Below are 17,059 nucleotides of genomic sequence, written 5' to 3'. Positions count from 1 at the left end.
ATTGCAATCTCTATATATTCCGTCAAATTTCAAATATTGCCATGGCTTTAGAGTTACAAAAAAAATTATTAAAAAAACAAAACCAATAAGAAAACTAGCAAGAAATTGGATAAATGTTGCTAAGTTAAATTGTACCTTAATAAAATTCTGCGATTGAATCTTTCCTAGCGTAGCACTTAATCTTACCAAAATCAAATTCCTTATAGTTGTAAATGCATATACAAGGCGGATGATGGAAGGAAGATGATAATTGAATTAAAGAATGATCAGAATATGGCATCGTGGCACAAAATGCGCAATTAAGTTAAGCTTTTCCAAATACGAATTACAAAATTACAATCCAGCTCCTTGTTCTTTTTTTGTATATATAAGATGTACGAGGTAACACATTTAATTGGTAATAATTAATAAAAGCAAAAAAAAAATAAACAACAAAACTTATGCTTTCATTAATAATGATCCCTTAACTTGATTTTGTTTGTGTGTGTGTGTGTGTGTGTGTGTGTGTGTGTGTTGTGTTTGTGCTTAAAAACTCTTATACACTGAAGATCACTTTTGGCCAAAGAATATCTGAGGCATTTACTGTATAACCAGTTTACTATTCTTTGCGTTCGGTATATATTTCTTCTTATACAGTTCGAACATCCTCTCGAGTTGCTCTACCACTTGTCCGTGCACTTTTTCCACATAGGCGGCATCCGGCTGATCACTCTTTACCACATCAATGGGGAAACCAACTGGGGAAACAATATATTCAGTAGAGATATTCAGTAGAGATAATTTCTCATGGATTGCGTTGAGACTCACCAACTTGGACGATACGACGGCGTTGGGGCAGGATACCAATGGAATAGTTGAAGATGCCACGACCCATCGGAATAAGCGGGGATATCCCCGTCAGTTTCTTCACCACAGACTGCACGCGACGGAGCAGGGAGTCCGGCGGATTGGCCACCTGACTGAATATATCCACCTCTCCAAAGGAAAACGTGGGCACAATAGGTGAACTGGATGGAGGAGGGGAGGTTATTTACTTACTTATTTAAGCAACTCATGTCCAGGCTTAACTTACCCCGTTCGAATGGCCATTTTGACGAATCCCTTGCGGTTCTTCAGGGTCAGAATATATTTCCCTGGATGCGAGTCCATGGCCTCTTGGGCTCCACCCACAAGTATGGCCACCGCATTGGATGTGAAGCCATCGCGATTGTCCGCATGCTTCGGATCATTCGATTTGGTTAGCAATCGGACGAGGGACTCTTTGGACACCGAAACCATTCCCCACCAGCGCACAATTTCTCGGAGAAGAGGTGTTCGGAAATGTTGATCCAAGGTAGCTACCTTGGGCCGGATCTGGGGAAACAACTCCAGCCATTTGCTGATGTCCAGTCCCATGTTGACGCAAGTTCCAGTTCTATTTCAGGGATCGTTTTAAATGCAATATTTATTCAGTATTAGGTTTCTTCACTTAAGTGGCCCGATAAGATTGGCTATCTGTTGGCATTTACCCGAGTATGCCATGCGGAAAGCTGGCCAAGATGTAGTTTCTGTTTGGTGGCAGCTCGGCTGTCTTCACCAGCTCCACGGGAAAGTAGTCTCGATAGTTCCGATACAGGCGATTAGAGCGGTTTAATAGCCAGCTAGGGGGGGGAGGTTTTCAATAATTATCTCCACATTAAATTGTAGTTATAGACTTACCCATTGCCTTCCAAGATAGAGTAGGTTCTCTTGTGATCCACATACATGTAAACAAAATAGATGAGCATCAAGGTGCGGAGTATGAGGCCGCCATAAAACTGCGAATGATGACCCAATGAAACAAGCTGACTAATTGTTGATGTCCTTACTTTACCATCAGAACTGCAACAATTAGGCAGGCTAAGAGGGGCAGCGTGAAGAATGTGAGCGTGAGAACCGCTGTGACCAGGGTCTGGACACGTCGCGCCAGTGGAACGCGTAGGGGAGCCCACTCGATTTTCATGTTATCTATTGTCTAATACAAGCACTCCAGTGATCTAATTGAAAAGTACCGGGTACTAGCGACTCTTTCGGCGGCTCTCCAGCAACTAAATGACAGCGAAATAATGACAAATGAATTTCAATATACAATGCTGATACTTAACTTATCCTTATCAACGAAGCGAGCCGCATACGTCTACTCGTGCGGAGGGCGGGTTGTTGGGGCAATCCTATAATGTTCTCAACAGTTAAAAACCTCACTTTAGTGAGATACAAATAAGTATTGATAATTGCCCAAGTGTCGACGCACTTGACAGACCATCAGATATTGCAGTAAGATTTAGCGATAACACTAGGATACCCTGATTCCCGCGACCCACTTCACAACGATTTATGTGGACAAATTATAGTCGAATTATTGTTTCATTAGCCAACCAGTTAATAGTTATTTCCCTGGACTGGCTGTATATTTTGATTGGGAACCACGATAGCGGTTGACTTTTAATCGGCGCATGGCAAATCATATTTCTAGGCTTGAAATATAGGTCTATATGCGATTACAAAAAAACTGTTGGCATGCCCGTAGTCATCTCTATCGCTTCTCACTCGCGACCTTTAAGACTAAAACTTTCGGGCTCTGGTTCGCAACAGACATTCCTCGAATTATGCGTAGCTACAATGTTGGTTCCTTGATAAGACGTTCTGTTTAATTTCGTGCAGTCTCACTGGGCTACGGATTTGTGACGGTCTTATCAGGCAACTGCCTCCTCGGCTGGGCATGTGCTGATTCATGCAGCCAGCAGCTGTTACATTGTCTCCGATGGAAAAAACTATTGTAATTGACGTAAGCACGCATAGACGTTGTGTCAATTGAAACTGGTTCTCCAACCTCTAATCACTATTAGTCAACAACAATGGCAAACGTATGGAAATGTACCACTTGAAATATGTGCATTTGGATATTCAGTATCACTCATGTTTAGAGTGAAATATTCTCACAAGTTAGAGGCAGTGCTCAACGCTTTGCTTATTGACCCCGTCCCGAGAACGTTATCGCATAGCACCGATGTCGCTGGCCTGGCGAACAATTTCAAACTGACCAAGCGCGACGCGTTTAAGGTAGGGTATTATATATAAAGTAATTATAATGTATTTATTGTCTACCCCTATTTAATTGCATGCACGGGCATCGTGAACCTTAACCTTTAATAATGTAGGTGAAGAGATCCATTGCATACATTAATGAATAGCTTATTTGGTGAATAATTTAATTATATTTAAAAATATTTCAATTACAATTACAGATCGTTGTTAACAAAACAAATTACCGACACGATAATTTTAATTTTTAAAACCGCTTAAATATGCCGTCCAATTCAATCCGAACACTTGAACTTCGCGCCTCTTTTCTACTTAAATGTCTTATGGTTTTATGGCGGCGAGCTTATGCGAGAGTGAGTTTTTGATATCGGGGCATCGATACTTTCATTGTATCGATATTGTAGTTACGTATTTAAGTAACGTATTTCTTGAAATTCCATTTAAAAGTAAACGGCATCCACCCACTTAACAGAAAATTACACATCTCATGTGTCAAAAGTGTCACACCTACATAAATATGTTAAATTCAAATACGTATAAATGTTAAAACAAATAATTATTATATTTGAACACACAATCCTACAATGCATTTCGGAGTGAGTATTTCAAAATGATGCAATCTTTGTCTCCTTACTGTATCTTCTTCTGACCATTAGGTTTGCACTGCGTGCAATTTTATAGTCATAATGTATTTTTGGCCACAGCTGTATCCCATCAAATGGTACTTCGTGGCCTATATGGGATGGTCATTGCTCGCCACTGTCTAATCTACAGTAACTTATCATAATTTAAAGATTTGGAGAGGCAACACTTCAGCCATTTCTCGCATTGATGCCGATTCTCTCGTACGAATAAAATAGGTGCGGGGAGCTATGCCATGCGAAATCAGGATATTAAATTTGTTTGTTTGTAACAAAATACCCAATAAATATTAGATATTCTCACTATGTGGATGTGGTTAAACAAAAAGACTGACAAGCAACACTGACGATTCCGAAAACACTGATGTTTTATGCTTTGGCCATTTTTGTTTCAGCTCTTTTTAAAAATCGTCAAATAAGAAGAGTCATCAAAGTTAGCCAGTCTTGTAGAAAATTGATTCATCTATCTGATAAAATTATATGTGAAGTGCTGAGAGCCCCATCTAGGTAGTTTAGTTATACCGAATATTAAAATTGAGAAATATGATTTCCGTTCATGGCGAGAGAACGCTTAACCCATTGTCAACCAGTGGGTATTTAGATTTTCGCACGAAAATTATGAAACGTAAAGAACTTTTAGCACAAATCAGAGGAAAGATTTCGTGGAAATGTTGTTTGTAGGGAAGGAGAACGGATGAATCTACAAAGACAATTTAGCAGCAGTAGTATTTCCCGCGTTTTACCTCAAGCTGCCCACATGTTTTAGTGGACTTTTTTTAAAGGTGGCTAAAGTGGGTTAAGTAGAACTTGTTCAGTTCGTTCATTCCGCCAGAATTTCAGAGTCAAGTGAGATGCGAAAAAAATTGCTAAAGCCGAAAATAAATAAGCTAAAAATTAAAGGTGATTGCTGCAGCTATAAAATACAAACGAGATGCAAAATAAATTTAAAGCTTGAAAAAGCTAAATCTATTTTAAAAAAATGTATAATTGTTGTAGAACAAGCATTTGGAAAATGTATAAGAAATTCCTCTTTTAAAAAGGCTAGATTTAGCCATAAAAAGACTAAAATAGCATAGCTGGTGAATCCATTTTTGTGTTCGTTCATGAACCACCAACACCAGTATAAATATCAGTGCACTTTTTGAGCTCCTCACAATTTTTTCGTCGCCGTGTGAAGTGTTTTCCGTGCTCGACAAGGCTCTAAGCAGAAGATAATTTAAGTTAAAAGTTCAAAAATCTATACAAATACAATATGAGGGAAATCGTACACATCCAAGCTGGTCAGTGCGGCAACCAGATCGGAGCCAAGGTATGTTAACTGCCACAGAATGTGGGCAAATAGATCTTAGAAGATGGGCCAATTAAGTACAGTTGCCAAAATGGCGTCATTTTTTGCACTGATGCCCATGTGGCAAAAATTATTGAGGCCGCCGCCGGCATTTGCCTATAACCACACACACACAAACATAGAATTATGTATACATGAAAATGTATCGTGTGTACCGGCATCTGTGTCCGTCTGCTCCCCGCTTGCGATTTCCCGTTGATCTGTGTGTGTGCCTCTAAAAAACTCTGACACGCCCAATATTTTTGAAATCCTGTCTTTTATATGTCTGGAATTATAGTTTTGGGTGTGTCTGCAGTTACATTCATCTGCACATACACAAAACTATGCATGAGTCATTTTCACTCCAACAAATACTTTCTCAATTTTCCTCTTGAATGTGAAAGCAACTCTCGGGCTCACAGATGGTGAAGGGTTTCATTTCATATACACACAGCTCATATATGATATGTATGTATGTATACATTTTCTACGAGTTTAGCTGCCGGTTTTTGTCGTTATGCTTCTAAAGAGAAAACATGACGTCATTTTAACCTAAGATGGCTGAACCGGTTGTCGGTGACCGGTCGTATAAGAGAGAACTATACATATTTTTGTGTACAAGTATGTACTCACTCATTCTATCGATCAGGCTATGTGTGTTGTGTGTACATACATTTGTATGCTCATAAAAATCGCTATTTTTGCACTCTTGGAGCGGCTTGACTTCTATCTTATCTTCCATGAAAACATTTTCTATTTTTTATTTCATGATGGTGCATGTCCATACAAACACAGTTTGCACCTTCCTTCATCTGTATTAGTGTTTGTAAGGGGAAAATCTGCATTTGCTTGTGTGGAGAGGCAGAAATGCAACTTTGGTTTATTTTTATGAGCGAGAAATTGTTCAGTTGCAGAGGCGGCGAAAATGGGGGTGACCATATAGAGGAATTTGCCGCATACTTCGCGAACTCTCTTGGTCTCTCCTTCCATCTCTCCATATTTTCTTTTGCACACACACACACACACCAATGCATAGAAACAAGGGCGGTGCTGCACATGCGTGCGAAAAGGACTGGAACGACGAAAATTGACGACGAATCCGCTGTGTCATCGTCTGCTTCGAGTCCTTTCCGGGAAAATCAATAGCCATGTCGTGAAAACAACCCCTGAAAAGCCTGAAACTTCTGGCAGCTGCAACATAACAATTGTTGTGCTAAATGTAAGGCTGTATGTGTGTGTGTATCACGGACGCGGCTTAAAGAGGGTCGGAGAACGCTATATGTATGTACGTGTATGTAGAAAAGCTACCACGCAAACACACTCGTACATATTTTGTGACTGTCGACCACGCAGTTTTCGGTGTATGTTTGTATGCATGTACATCTTGTCCTCGCCTTTCTATCGACTTATTTTAGTTAATTATTTTATTTGTTTACTCGACATAAACAACGAAAAAAAACTTTTTTTGTCATTCGCGGTGACGCAATGCCCTGAAAATAGTCGATTTATGCGCCATATGGTCGTCGGTACGCTGAGCCAGAGTTGCAGCTTAACCTCAACCACCCGCCAACGCCATTGCCGCTCACCGTCTGGCCTAAATGTGTGCGTGGGTTGTGTGTGTGTGTTTGTGGTTGCCCCCGCGATGGTGATGTAAGCGCTCTGGGGAAATGTATGACGAGGAGGAAGAGGGGGCCGAAGGAAAGCCAAGCCAAACCTGAGGTCGCCCTGAATGGTGCGTGTGGTGTCAGGGAAACGGAGAATACTGGGCGGGGCTGATATTTCCGCCGCCAGCCCACACTGACAATTGCAGAGTCCAATGCCAGACACGACAGCTGCGCTCCGAGCTGGGCCCACGCCAGATGACGTTATCGTAGTTGACGCCGGTTTCTGTGTCGGCGGAGTCTCATGAGCCAAGCAACGCACCAAAAATGGCATCGCCTGAGATATGTTAATCAGAGCTCGGCCCATACATAGGTACACAGGCATATACATACACATTGTACATTGAATTTAGCGCAGATATCTCGAATGTCCCCATGATCAGTCAGACCAGACCATCAATCAAATACTCATAAATTTGATGAACTAAATTGTTAATTATGAATTTTCTTTGGTTTCTTTTCTGAATAGTTCTGGGAAATTATCTCCGACGAGCATGGCATTGATGCCACTGGTGCCTACCACGGCGACAGCGACTTGCAGCTGGAACGCATCAACGTGTACTACAATGAGGCGTCCGGAGGCAAATACGTGCCCCGCGCCGTCCTTGTCGACTTGGAGCCCGGCACCATGGACTCTGTTCGGTCCGGCCCCTTCGGCCAGATCTTCAGGCCCGACAACTTCGTTTTCGGACAGTCTGGCGCCGGCAACAACTGGGCCAAGGGTCATTACACAGAGGGCGCTGAGCTGGTCGATTCCGTGCTCGATGTCGTGCGCAAGGAGGCTGAATCCTGCGACTGCCTGCAAGGCTTCCAGCTCACACACTCCCTTGGCGGCGGCACCGGCTCCGGCATGGGTACCCTGCTGATTTCAAAGATCCGCGAGGAATACCCCGACAGAATCATGAACACATACTCGGTTGTGCCCTCGCCCAAGGTGTCGGACACCGTTGTGGAGCCCTACAACGCCACTCTGTCCGTGCACCAGCTGGTCGAGAACACAGACGAGACCTACTGCATCGACAACGAGGCTCTCTATGACATCTGCTTCCGCACCCTCAAACTGACGACCCCCACATACGGCGACTTGAACCATCTGGTTTCGTTGACCATGTCCGGCGTTACCACCTGCCTCCGTTTCCCCGGCCAACTGAATGCTGATCTCCGTAAACTCGCCGTGAACATGGTTCCATTCCCCCGTCTCCACTTCTTCATGCCCGGATTCGCCCCACTCACATCCCGCGGCTCCCAGCAGTACCGCGCCCTCACCGTGCCTGAGCTGACCCAACAGATGTTCGATGCCAAGAACATGATGGCTGCCTGCGATCCTCGTCATGGTCGCTACCTGACTGTTGCTGCCATCTTCCGTGGCCGCATGTCCATGAAGGAGGTTGACGAGCAGATGCTGAACATCCAGAACAAGAACAGCTCCTACTTCGTCGAATGGATCCCCAACAACGTGAAGACTGCCGTGTGCGACATCCCACCCCGTGGCCTGAAAATGTCTGCTACCTTCATTGGCAACTCCACCGCCATCCAGGAGCTCTTCAAGCGCATCTCCGAACAATTCACTGCTATGTTCCGTCGCAAGGCTTTCTTGCATTGGTACACCGGCGAGGGCATGGACGAGATGGAGTTCACTGAGGCCGAGAGCAACATGAACGATCTGGTCTCTGAGTACCAGCAGTACCAGGAAGCCACTGCCGATGAGGATGCCGAATTTGAGGAAGAGCAAGAGGCTGAGGTCGATGAGAACTAACTCCCCAATTCGAAGTTTTGCGAAAAATAAAACCAGGACAAAAGTTCAGTTGTAAAATGTTTCTTTTAACAACGTAATCAATAAAGTCAGATCCATTTTGTTCACAAGTATAATTTGTATTGTCAATATTTTTTTGGATATTGAATCATCATATCACATCGTAGTCAGTGGGTGAATATGGTCTGGTTGCGTTAAGCTCCAGAAAAGACGAAGCTTGACGAATGGTAGCAGGATGGTACTTTTGACTAGACTACATGCATATGTATAGATTTGGAATAGTAGGGGCGTGCTGAGAACCCTGCCGGTCATTGATTTGGTAATTAATCAATATCCATTAGCATATTCCAACCTGCCCCAACATTATCATTATGTTGTGAAGTTATACCCAGACAATGCCCATTATTCACGAATCGGATAGAAGATGATTCGTTTCTGGCCATCCTGCATTTTGTGCACCATCAGATATATTGATTTAGGAAAATATTTACATTCGTGAAGTAGTGACGTCACAAATATTTTTAGCAAAATTTCGTCACATTCCAGCACTATTGATTCCAGGGCTACTGAACAGTGAAAGAAAAAATATATAAGTCATCATCAGCTGAAAGATATATTGTTTTTATTAAGGTGAAGAGAAAGGATGGATCTACAAGAAGAATAAAATTCACAAACAGTAAAGTCGATGTGTTCAACAGTTTAAATAGAGGGGGCTTAAGTGGGCTAAGTTCGTTTTTTCCTCGGTATATTACGATATATTTTTAACAATATACCTTCTATATTTGGGAATATTTCTGTGGGTCAGGCGGTATATTTTATTGATAAATCTTGTGGGTCTGTCTGTCCTTCAGAAACTAGAGCTGTCAAACGATTGATAGTTGAGTCATCGATAGTTTTGAATGTTTTGAAAAAACAAATAATTATTAAAAAACCATTGAAACCTTTCAGGAACTTGTCCATTGTAAAAATTAGATGCCACCTGTCGATGATTTGTTTACAAATGTGTCTTCGTATCTTATAGCAGACAATCCAAACACATCAAAAGCGCAACGACTGTAGCTCGATACTATCATGATAGTCGCAAAACCGTCGATAGGCTAGCAGTAAAATATCGATACTATCCATAGTGCCCTCGATTGTTTGACACCTCTATTTGACAAGTAAGATAAAAAAAATAAATAAGTAGAATTTTGCGAATGCTTTTTACCGAATCCTGTTCCCCCAAAGATGATAGCAATGGATGAGCAGCGCAGCGACAAAATCTATGGCGGATGCGAGGGGCCGGACGCCATGTATGTCAAACTAATTTCCTCGGACGGCCATGAATTTATTGTAAAACGGGAACACGCTCTCACCTCTGGAACCATCAAGGCGATGTTATCCGGCCCAGGACAATTTGCCGAGAACGAGGCTAATGAAGTGCACTTTCGGGAGATTCCGTAAGTTCAATCTAAAATGCAGTTCCGTTCCCGCTAGCAACTGGGCGCTATCTTAGGCCGTATAACTCTGACCTATTGACCGGCCGCGATTTTGCACAATACATACACACATAAGTACTTATAAACATGCATGCATTGTATGTATGTACATAAGTGCTGAAACACACACCAGAATTGAAGAAAATACATCCGGCAATCAATAGTTGATCTATGAAATTAAAATGTGTGCTGATTAACCACCGGCTGTGCTGATATTCATGTTGTTTATTTGCAGGTCGCACGTCTTACAAAAGGTCTGCATGTACTTCACTTACAAAGTACGCTACACCAATAGTTCCACTGAAATACCCGAGTTTCCAATTGCACCAGAGATCGCATTAGAACTTTTGATGGCGGCTAACTTCCTAGACTGCTAAATTATTGGTTAACTTTATATACTTTATTATCAATTTAACAAGGAGAAAGCAAACTTGAAAGAAGCCTAATTTTTGCCTGTGTTAATTTGTAACGAATCAAGATGATTGTCTCTGTAGGCGAGAAAAAAATAAAATTCTGTTAATTTCCTAAACGACAATAATGTTTGTTTAAAAATAATGATTTTATTTAACTCAAGAACTTGAGTTTAACTTTTCACGGCCCGAGAGTCATTTGGAGTGCTTGGACTTGGCTTTGGCGTCTTTGTTGCTTAGCATAGCGAAACGCATTTGCTGGACCAGCCACTGGACACCTTCGCCGAGGCCCTCGCCGGATATGGCATTGCTGGAGCAGATGTGCCAGGGTTTCTCCTTGATATTCTCCAAACTAAGTGCTAAAATTTAATAATAGTTATTTATCTACTGACACACAATGTTATAAGTAGAACTGCTGGGAGCACCTGCTGCTATTTTGACGCTGGATAGGGAATCCTCTGCGTCCGATTTGTTGCCATAAAAGAGAATGGGCACAATTCGATTGCACAAATGGGGATGCTGTAACACTAGGTCCAACTCATCTTTGACCACAACTGAAATTGAAAGGATAGCTGAGCAACTGGAGGGGGAATCACATTGTTTCTCATGGTCTGCTACCGAATCTCATGCGATCGCTGGAATCAATGACGTATATTATTCCCTGGCAGTTCTTGAACTGATGCTCCCAAAGGTTTCTGTAGCGTGTGGCACCCGACATATCGATAGCCTTTATGCTAACTCCTGCCATGCCTGTGCAAGAATAAAATATATTGATGGATGAAACACCTTGGATATGCCATCGCACTGGAACAAGAAACTTACTATAAAACTGCTCCACCATAAAGCCCACTGTGGGCACCATAATGGACGACTGGTCACCAGGTTTCTTGAAGTGATTGATTATCGTGGACTTGCCACTGTTGTTCAGGCCCAGGACTAGAATAGTCATTTTGTCCTTTTTGATCTTTATCAAATCGGCCAAATTGTGCAACATTCCCATTTTTTCTGATTTACTGGCATCCGCCGCAATTGTTTATAAGCTTCACTGCAATGGTTTTGACATGTTTGGCCCCGCAAAGGACTTTGAATTGCCATGGCAACTATATCCTCAGTTTGAAGGCATCGATTTATTGAAAGTCTCGGTTGCCTTCAACTTTATCACCTGCTGCTACTACTACCGTGTTGGCCCCTACGGCCAAAGCTATTTCAAGTTCACCTCCTGCCTGACTTTGGCCAACTCGCCCTCGCTCTTACCCACACCCAACCCACAAACGGGGCAGATTTAACACTGCTTTATTACAGTATGTACTTGCAGATTATCAAGCTATTTCTTTGTAGGCTATTTCCTAACCTCGATCTGAATCATAATTTATATAAAAAATTAATAACGTTTTGACAGAATCCAAGGTTTATTGTAGAATTCATCTTAAAAAAACATTGTTACGATTAGAGCTTCTACTGTTTCTTGCTGTTCAGAATAATGCCATCGTATTTCTGCTGGAACCATTTCATGGCATCCTCCTTTGTCAGGCGGTGAGGGAAGCCCACAGTGCCGGACTTGCGCTTCCTGTGGTTCACATTGTAGCCTGAAACGAAAAGACAAAAATTAAGTAATATGCCAACAAGGTTTTGGATAAATTCAGTTAATGTGGAAATTGTACCGTGTGGATTTGCATTTGGGCAAATCCCTTTAAGCACATCTTCGTTTCTTTGCGCACATTTACTGAGTATCAATGCCTAGTCTGTCAGAGATACCTAATTAAGTGCACATTCGCCTGATGGCGAGGCCTTTCTTTTGCTTACCTGGACGGCCCAGGACGACGTAGAAGTCCAGACCGTAGATACCGATAGAGGGATCGTACTTGATGCCCAGATCGATGTGTTCCTGAATGCCGAAACCGAAGTTGCCGGTGGAGGAGAAGTTGTCGCGTCTCAGCTCGTACTCGCGCACTTTCAGACCACGCTCCAAAATCTCTTCAGCCTTGGCACCGCGCACCGTGCAGTGGACAGCGATCTTCTCATTACGACGAATGCCAAAGGAACGAACTGTGTAGCGGGCCTTGGAGAACACTGGCTGCTGGCCAGTCAGCTGCTCCAGCACCTATGTTTGAAGACAGCTTTTAGTTTATTTGAACAGACAACAACAGTCTTGTGTGCACAAAACAATAGTTACCTTAGCGGCACGGGTCAGCCTATCACCGGATTCACCAACACAGATGTTCAAGCACAGCTTCCTGATGTGCAAGTCCCGCATCGGGTTCTTCGCCGGGTCGCGCTTAATTTTAGGTTCCTTCTTAGCAACGGCCTGAAACAATCATTGAATTCTGTTACTTGGGAGCCATAACCGCATTAAATATAGCTTCGGGTGGCATATCGCAGACGTCCACATAGTTTTAACAGTTATACTTTTCACAAATATAGTCAAATATTGGCCGATGCGGGGCAATTTACATTCCACCAAAAATTTGTATAAACCTACCGCCATTATGGTGTATCGGAAAGAAAGGAAGGAAGTTACGGTTCAGTGTGATCTAGAGACAATACAGAGCTGCAAAACCATCGATATAACAATCGATAAGAAAGTTGGACACTATCGATGTCTTTTCCCCAAAATTTGTTTAAAATTCGAACGATTCGTTGACTTTGGCGCTAATTTGCGGATTTGATAATTGTTTAAATTAGTTCTGCAATAATGTGCAATTGGTGGAAATGGATACATTTTCATATATATATTCGTCGACCGAATCAGATTCGTGAGATGTTACGGTTCAGTGTCATCTGGACCTATCGATAAGATATACCGTCTGACACCTAGAAATATACCGAAATATACCATACCATTTTGAAAATATACCGAAACCGTACCGGGAGAAATCATATTCCTCAATTTTGATTTTCGATTTAATATAACAAGCTAGTTAAGACTCTGGACTCAAAGCGTATACTTTTATCGGCATGATGAATACATTCTCTAAAAGATTTTTTGATACTAGGGACTTCCTTTTATTGGATTACCTATATAATAAGGTTTAAACAAAGAAGGTAAACAAAAATGTCCCTTTTCTACTTGGTAACTACATATTTGACATATCAACGACTTATTTGAGTATGGCGCTTTGTATACCCAATTTCCTATCAATAATGTTAAATTTGTTTTGTTCTGTCATGCTTACGGCTACGGTCAGAGTGACCGTGACGATAAAAAATACCATCCGGCCATAAAAATAAATTCCATTAAATACGATTTCAGTTTCGAGAAATACCATTTAAATAGCATACAATAAAAATCCAGAGCAGTCCGGCGATCAAACGAGACTTAACCCACTTAACACCCCTATATTTGAAAAGTTGAGCACCCTTTGTTAAACCGCTGAAAATAATAATGTTTGTAAAGGCTCCTTGTAGCTCCATCCTCCTCTTTACTTACAAAACAAAAATGACCACCGACATCTTTCACCTGTAATTCGTATAATATGTTAAAGTTACATAAATTTCATGGAAATATTAAATACCCCTCTGGTCAACAATGGGATAACGTTCTATTTTATTAATTGAATTCGTATTCCATGATTTTTATATTCAGTTTAATATTAATAGCTAGTTCGCGCTTTTAGCCGTTAACGAATAAGTTTATTCTATGCGTATGGGCTTTTTTATACCTTATTTCTTTTAATTGATGTTAAATGTTTAGTTCCAAGCTCCATTGAAACATTGTTTATGATTTTATCCTAGATTGACATGTTTTTTACCTATTATATATACATATATACATTTATACCGGTTCTGATACCAATTATTGGTACCCGCAAGCTGCAAAATTTCGTTATAATTTTTAATCTGAGATACCAGGCGAACAGAAATTAGCAGAAGGTTGCTAGTTTTTTTAATTTCTCGTTTTTTCTTGGTTCTCTTTGTATTTCGTTGCTCTCTTTTTTCGATCTAACTTCTCTCATTTTCTGCCTCCACTTTCCACCGCTCAAATGGCAGAAAACCGTTAAATTCAAATCTGAGATACCAGGCGAACAGAAATCAGCTGAAGGTCGCTGGTTTTTTTAATTTCTCGTTTTTTCTTGGTTCTCTTTGTATGTCGTTGCTCTCTTTTTTCGATATAATTTCTCTCATTTTCTGCCTCCACTTTCCACCGCTCAAATGGCAGAAAACCGTTAAATTAAAATCTGAGATACCAGGCGAACAGAAATCAGCAGAAGGTCGCTGGTTTTTTTAATTTCTCGTTTTTTCTTGGTTCTCTTTGTATTTCGTTGCTCTCTTTTTTCGATATAATTTCTCTCATTTTCTGCCTCCACTTTCCACCGCTCAAATGGCAGAAAACCGTTAAATTCAAATCTGAGATACCAGGCGAACAGAAATCAGCTGAAGGTCGCTGGTTTTTTTAATTTCTCGTTTTTTCTTGGTTCTCTTTGTATGTCGTTGCTCTCTTTTTTCGATCTAATTTCTCTCATTTTCTGCCTCCACTTTCCACCGCTCAAATGGCAGAAAACCGTTAAATTCAAATCTGAGATACCAGGCGAACAGAAATCAGCAGAAGGTCGCTGGTTTTTTTAATTTCTCGTTTTTTCTTGGTTCTCTTTGTATTTCGTTGCTCTCTTTTTTCGATATAATTTCTCTCATTTTCTGCCTCCACTTTCCACCGCTCAAATGGCAGAAAACCGTTAAATTCAAATCTGAGATACCATGCGCACAGAAATCAGCAGAAGGTCGCTGCTTTTTTTAAATTCTTGTTTTTTCTTGTTTCTCTTTGTTTCTTGTTGCTCTCTCTTTTCGCTACAATTTTTCTCATTTTCTGCCTCCACTTTCCACCGCTCAAATGGCAGAAAACCGTTAAATTCAAATCTGAGATACCAGGCGCACAGAAATCAGCAGAAGGTCGCTGCTTTTTTTAAATTCTTGTTTTTTCTTGCTTCTCTTTGTTTCTCGTTGCTCTCTCTTTTCGCTATTTTCCACCGCTCAAATGGCAGAAAACCGTTAAATTCAAATCTGAGATACCAGGCACACAGAAACCAGCAGAAGGTCGCTGCTTTTTTTAAATTCTTGTTTTTTCTTGCTTCTCTTTGTTTCTCGTTGCTCTCTCTTTTCGCTACAATTTTTCTCATTTTCTGCCTCCACTTTCCACCGCTCAAATGGCAGAAAACCGTTAAATTCAAATCTGAGATACCAGGCACACAGAAACCAGCAGAAGGTCGCTGCTTTTTTTAAATTCTTGTTTTTTCTTGCTTCTCTTTGTTTCTCGTTGCTCTCTCTTTTCGCTACAATTTTTCTCATTTTCTGCCTCCACTTTCCACCGCTCAAATGGCAGAAAACCGTTAAATTCAAATCTGAGATACCAGGCACACAGAAACCAGCAGAAGGTCGCTGCTTTTTTTAATTTCTCGTTTTTTCTTGTTTCTCTTTGTTTCTCGTTGCTCTCTCTTTTCGCTCTAATTTTTCTCATTTTCTGCCTCCACTTTCCACCGCTCAAATGGCAGAAAACCGTTAAATTCAAATCTGAGATACCAGGCGCACAGAAATCAGCAGAAGGTCGCTGGTTTTTTTAATTTCTCGTTTTTTCTTGTTTCTCTTTGTATACTCGTTGCTCTCTTTTTTCGATCTATTTTTCTCATTTTCTGCCTCCACTTTCCACCGCTCAAATTGCAGAAAACCGTTAAATTCAAATCTGAGATACCAGGCGCACAGAAATCAGCAGAAGGTCGCTGCTTTTTTTTAATTCTCGTTTTTTCTTGTTTATCTTTGTTTCTCGTTGTTCTCTCTTTTCGCTACAATTTTTCTCATTTTCAGCCTCCACTTTCCACCGCTCAAATGGCAGAAAACCGTTAAATTCAAATCTGAGATACCAGGCGAACAGAAATCAGCAGAAGGTCGCTGGTTTTTTTAAATTCTCGTTTTTTCTTGTTTCTCTTTGTATTTCGTTGAAAATTTTTGCCTCCACTTTCCACCGCTCAAATGGCAGAAAACCGTTAAATTCAAATCTGAGATACCAGGCGCACAGACAGCAGAAGGTCGCTGCTTTTTTTAAATTCTTGTTTTTTCTTGCTCTTTCTCTTTCTTTTTCTCTTCTGCCTATTTTCCACCGCTCAAATGGCAGAAAACCGTTAAATTCAAATCTGAGATACCAGGCACACAGAAACAGCAGAAGGTCGCTGCTTTTTTTCGTTTTTTCTTGTTCTCTTTGTTTCTCGTTCTCTCTCTTTTCGCTAAAATTTTTCTCATTTTCTGCCTCCACTTTCCACCGCTCAAATGGCAGAAAACCGTTAAATTCAAATCTGAGATCCAGGCCAACCAGCAGAAGGTCGCTTTTTTTAATTTCTCGTTTTTTCTTGTTTCTCTTTGTTTCTCGTTGCTCTCTCTTTTCGCTCTAATTTTTCTCATTTTCTGCCTCCACTTTCCACCGCTCAAATGGCAGAAAACCGTTAAATTCAAATCTGAGATACCAGGCACACAGAAACCAGCAGAAGGTCGCTGCTTTTTTTTGCTTCTCGTTTTTTTTTGTTTCTCTTTGTTTCTCGTTGCTCTCTCTTTTCGCTCTAATTTTTCTCATTTTCTGCCTCCACTTTCCACCGCTCAAATGGCAGAAAACCGTTAAATTCAAATCTGAGATACCAGGCGCACAGAAATCAGCAGAAGGTCGCTGCTTTTTTTAAATTCTCGTTTTTTCTTGGTTCTCTTTGTATTTCGTTGCTCTCTTTTTTCGATCTAATTTCTCTCATTTTCAGC

At 41.2% G+C, this 17,059-nt stretch overlaps 5 protein-coding genes and 1 long non-coding RNA gene across 8 annotated transcripts; 3 read left to right on the top strand and 3 right to left on the bottom strand.

Moving 5' to 3' along the window:
- Positions 1-487: 487 nt before the first annotated feature.
- LOC111076995 (diacylglycerol O-acyltransferase 2-like) lies at positions 488-2,066 on the bottom strand. Its single transcript, XM_022371083.2, has 6 exons — positions 1,853-2,066; positions 1,699-1,796; positions 1,509-1,640; positions 1,073-1,414; positions 808-1,007; positions 488-737 (listed from the first exon to the last, which is right to left on the bottom strand). Exons 1-6 carry the CDS (start codon positions 1,979-1,981, stop codon positions 580-582), a joined length of 1,059 nt encoding a protein of 352 aa, XP_022226775.2. The 5' UTR covers positions 1,982-2,066; the 3' UTR covers positions 488-579.
- Positions 2,067-3,520: 1,454 nt separating this feature from the next.
- LOC111076996 lies at positions 3,521-4,007 on the top strand. Its single transcript, XR_002608098.2, has 2 exons — positions 3,521-3,656; positions 3,717-4,007. It is a non-coding gene; the product is annotated as an uncharacterized LOC111076996 (long non-coding RNA).
- An 847-nt stretch (positions 4,008-4,854) lies between these two features.
- On the top strand, positions 4,855-8,552 carry LOC111076997 (tubulin beta-1 chain). The gene is made up of 2 exons (XM_022371084.2): positions 4,855-5,010; positions 7,159-8,552. Exons 1-2 carry the CDS (start codon positions 4,954-4,956, stop codon positions 8,443-8,445), a joined length of 1,344 nt encoding a protein of 447 aa, XP_022226776.1. The 5' UTR covers positions 4,855-4,953; the 3' UTR covers positions 8,446-8,552.
- Positions 8,553-9,562: 1,010 nt separating this feature from the next.
- Positions 9,563-10,449, top strand: LOC111077028 (elongin-C). 2 transcript variants are annotated; one of them, XM_022371140.2, is made up of 3 exons: positions 9,563-9,602; positions 9,670-9,881; positions 10,156-10,449. In XM_022371140.2, the coding sequence occupies exons 2-3, from the start codon at positions 9,670-9,672 to the stop codon at positions 10,295-10,297; spliced, it is 354 nt and encodes a 117-aa protein (XP_022226832.1). In that variant the 5' UTR covers positions 9,563-9,602; the 3' UTR covers positions 10,298-10,449. The 2 variants fall into 2 exon arrangements, with proteins under 2 accessions (XP_022226832.1, XP_022226833.1); XM_022371141.2 differs by lacking the exon at positions 9,563-9,602 and having other exon boundaries at positions 9,609-9,881.
- Positions 10,144-11,618, bottom strand: LOC111077024 (ADP-ribosylation factor-like protein 6). Of its 2 annotated transcripts, XM_022371135.2 has the most exons (4): positions 11,153-11,618; positions 10,949-11,080; positions 10,756-10,884; positions 10,148-10,689 (listed from the first exon to the last, which is right to left on the bottom strand). In XM_022371135.2, exons 1-4 carry the CDS (start codon positions 11,328-11,330, stop codon positions 10,526-10,528), a joined length of 603 nt encoding a protein of 200 aa, XP_022226827.1. In that variant the 5' UTR covers positions 11,331-11,618; the 3' UTR covers positions 10,148-10,525. The 2 variants fall into 2 exon arrangements, with proteins under 2 accessions (XP_022226826.1, XP_022226827.1); XM_022371134.2 differs by having other exon boundaries at positions 10,144-10,689; positions 10,949-11,618.
- A 102-nt stretch (positions 11,619-11,720) lies between these two features.
- Positions 11,721-12,906, bottom strand: LOC111077026 (60S ribosomal protein L11). The gene is made up of 4 exons (XM_022371138.2): positions 12,810-12,906; positions 12,504-12,635; positions 12,134-12,431; positions 11,721-11,916 (listed from the first exon to the last, which is right to left on the bottom strand). Exons 1-4 carry the CDS (start codon positions 12,813-12,815, stop codon positions 11,786-11,788), a joined length of 567 nt encoding a protein of 188 aa, XP_022226830.1. The 5' UTR covers positions 12,816-12,906; the 3' UTR covers positions 11,721-11,785.
- Between the last annotated feature and the right edge of the window lie 4,153 nt (positions 12,907-17,059).

Source organism: Drosophila obscura, unplaced genomic scaffold (assembly GCF_018151105.1).
Source record: "Drosophila obscura isolate BZ-5 IFL unplaced genomic scaffold, ASM1815110v1 contig_186, whole genome shotgun sequence".
In the NCBI taxonomy this organism is placed as follows: Eukaryota; Metazoa; Arthropoda; class Insecta; order Diptera; family Drosophilidae; genus Drosophila; species Drosophila obscura.
The sequence above is the reverse complement of the archived record's forward strand: the minus strand, read 5'-3'. Positions and strand labels throughout refer to the sequence as shown.